This window comes from Penaeus chinensis, chromosome 33 (assembly GCF_019202785.1).
Source record: "Penaeus chinensis breed Huanghai No. 1 chromosome 33, ASM1920278v2, whole genome shotgun sequence".
Lineage (NCBI taxonomy): Eukaryota > Metazoa > Arthropoda > Malacostraca > Decapoda > Penaeidae > Penaeus > Penaeus chinensis.
This window is the reverse complement of record NC_061851.1, coordinates 37,055,870-37,058,369: the sequence shown is the minus strand read 5'-3', so window position 1 is coordinate 37,058,369 and position 2,500 is coordinate 37,055,870. Positions and strand designations below refer to the sequence as shown.

Sequence of the window (2,500 nt, the reverse complement as noted above, 5' to 3'; positions counted from 1 at the left end):
TTTATCCCTGTTTATTTTGATCATGAACCATGCCTTTGTATACCTTCATACCTCGCTCAAATTGGTCGGGTGAAAACAGAGAACGGAAAAGACCTTCGAGGTATCTAATATCTATTTCATCGTCTCGGGTTACGCGACCTGTTGGAAATAAAACAAAGGGATACACACACACATATATATAATGCGATTCTGCCAGTATAATGGGGGATGGTGGAGAATCTTTTTTTTTTTTTTTTAAGAATTAAAAAGGTTTATGTTTATAGAGGCATAAAAGAGTAAAAATGTGAAGTTCAAATAGATGTGTCGTGTATTAGTTTGCATCAGGTAAATTTTCTAAAAAAAAAAAAAAACATGAACATACACATATCTCACACTCACACACATGCACACACACACACACACACACACACACACACACACACACACACACACACACACACACACACACACATATATATATAGAGAGAGAGGGGGGAGGGGGGCAGAGCGTGACAGTATACGTATTACTGAGAGCGTCCTTTGTATCTCGAAGAATTTAAGGCATTAATGCTGATTTGGGGGAATTAACACGGAGGGTTAAACCAGTTCCTTCTGGCGGTTTGTGCCAATAAAGTTGAATTTTATTGATAGCAGGTTCTTAAGAGAAGATCAAGAAAGAAAGGGGACGGTGTTTACTAATAACAAAGAACACTGATTGTAAATTGTTCATCTTGGACTGTGTAAAGCTTATCCGATCTCTCTCTCTCTCTCTCTCTCTCTCTCTCTCTCTCTCTCTCTCTCTCTCTCTCTCTCTCTCTCTCTCTCTCTCTCTCTCTCTCTCTCAAACTTTATTTAAACTTAAACTCTCTCTCTCTCTCAAACAGACACACACACACACACGCACACACACACACACACACACACACACACACACACACACACACACACACACACACACGCACACACACACACACACACACACACACACACGCACACACACACACACACACACACACACTCCTGCCGTCGGCCGCTGACCAAAAATATCACCCGAGACGCGGCGGCCAATGCTCTTGCTCTCCTTGTCACTCTCTCGTCAGAAACCCATCAAGGAGGAACATTCACTCCACTTGCCCTTCCCTGAGATTCGTCCTCTATCCATCTCCCCCTTTCTCTCCCTTCTCCCTTATTCCCTTTTCGTTAGGGTTTCCTTAATCCTTGTTCCTAGTCTTTCCTTTGTTTTTCTGATTGTCTTCTTTTCTTTTCTTTCTTTTTCTCACTCTCTTTTTACTTCCATTCCCCTTATTTGTTCCCTCTTTTCATGTTTTCCCCTTGTCTTTTTCCCCTTCCCTTTCTCTCGTCCTTTACCTTTTCCCTCTCTCTTCCCTTTCCTTCTCCCCCCTTCCCCTTCCCTCCCCTCCCCCGACCCCATCCTCCCGCACACATGTCCCTAATTATCATCGTAAACTCAAACGATTCACTCTTTTTCTTCCTCCGAATCTCTTCATAAATCAATCAGCTGACGGCGATTCTGAGGCCACTTGTCCCCTTGATCGCCCACCTTTAACGTATCTACATGGAACGAAAGAAGGAGGAGAAAGAAGGAGGAGAATTAAAAGGGTGAAAAAAAAAAAGAATCATCACAGGTCCCTTTCATGTCCCTCGCTGTGACGGCCGCGTTGGCCCGCCGGTCGAGCACCCACTGGGAGGCTCTTGTGCGTGTGCGTCGCGGCGAAGTTCTCACTGGTCATTAAGTATGAATAAACGCAGGCGCTACAGGTTACTTTAATCAGCTAGGAAACTACAGCAACCTCTTTGTACATTCTAATTTCAGGAGGAAACGCAATGAGTCAGTCACGCAAGGAAATTTGATGTACATTCTGTTTCTTCTTATAAACTTGGTTTTGGTTGCCATACCGAGTTATTTTCGCCTTACGTGAATGCATACACACACACACACACACACACACACACACACACACACACACACACACACACACACACACACACACAATTCACTCTTTTTTACATAATTTTCCTATTACAACATCGTAATGAACACAAACGCTGGAGATCTTAAAGTACTATATACTGTATACGAGTGGGTTCCTCATCCTACGAGCGGTCAGCTGAGAAAGCCAACAAGCAGACGCCATCATGAGTCTGCAATCCCTGGGGCAATTATCTACTGTCGCACTTGAAACTCGATTTATCTTGCTTTAACGTTCTGCAGTTTCGGCAAGAAATAATTTTCTCTTTGGTTATATTCTTACTAATTTCAGCGTTTACATAATTCGCATTTTATTCAATTATAATTTATTTTCAATTTCTTCAGGTGGACTTTTAAGTTAGCATGTTACCTGTTTCTTCGTCCTCCGCCACTCTCACGGACAAGATCTCAACAAAAAATATCTAATAACTATTTACACTTTTCACAAAGATAACCGATTTCTCTCCCCCCCCCCCCCCCCGCCCTTTATCACTGCCATTACCCAGCTCACTACTTCCTCCTACCCACTTC

At 42.9% G+C, this 2,500-nt stretch overlaps 1 protein-coding gene across 1 annotated transcript in view; it reads right to left on the bottom strand.

The window, feature by feature from the left end:
• The window catches only part of LOC125043163, a 154,715-nt gene that overhangs the window by 119,859 nt on the left and 32,356 nt on the right, over positions 1-2,500 (bottom strand). Inside the window, 1 exon segment of the mRNA XM_047639152.1 lies at positions 52-138. Within this exon segment, the coding sequence (XP_047495108.1) occupies positions 52-138 (87 nt within the window).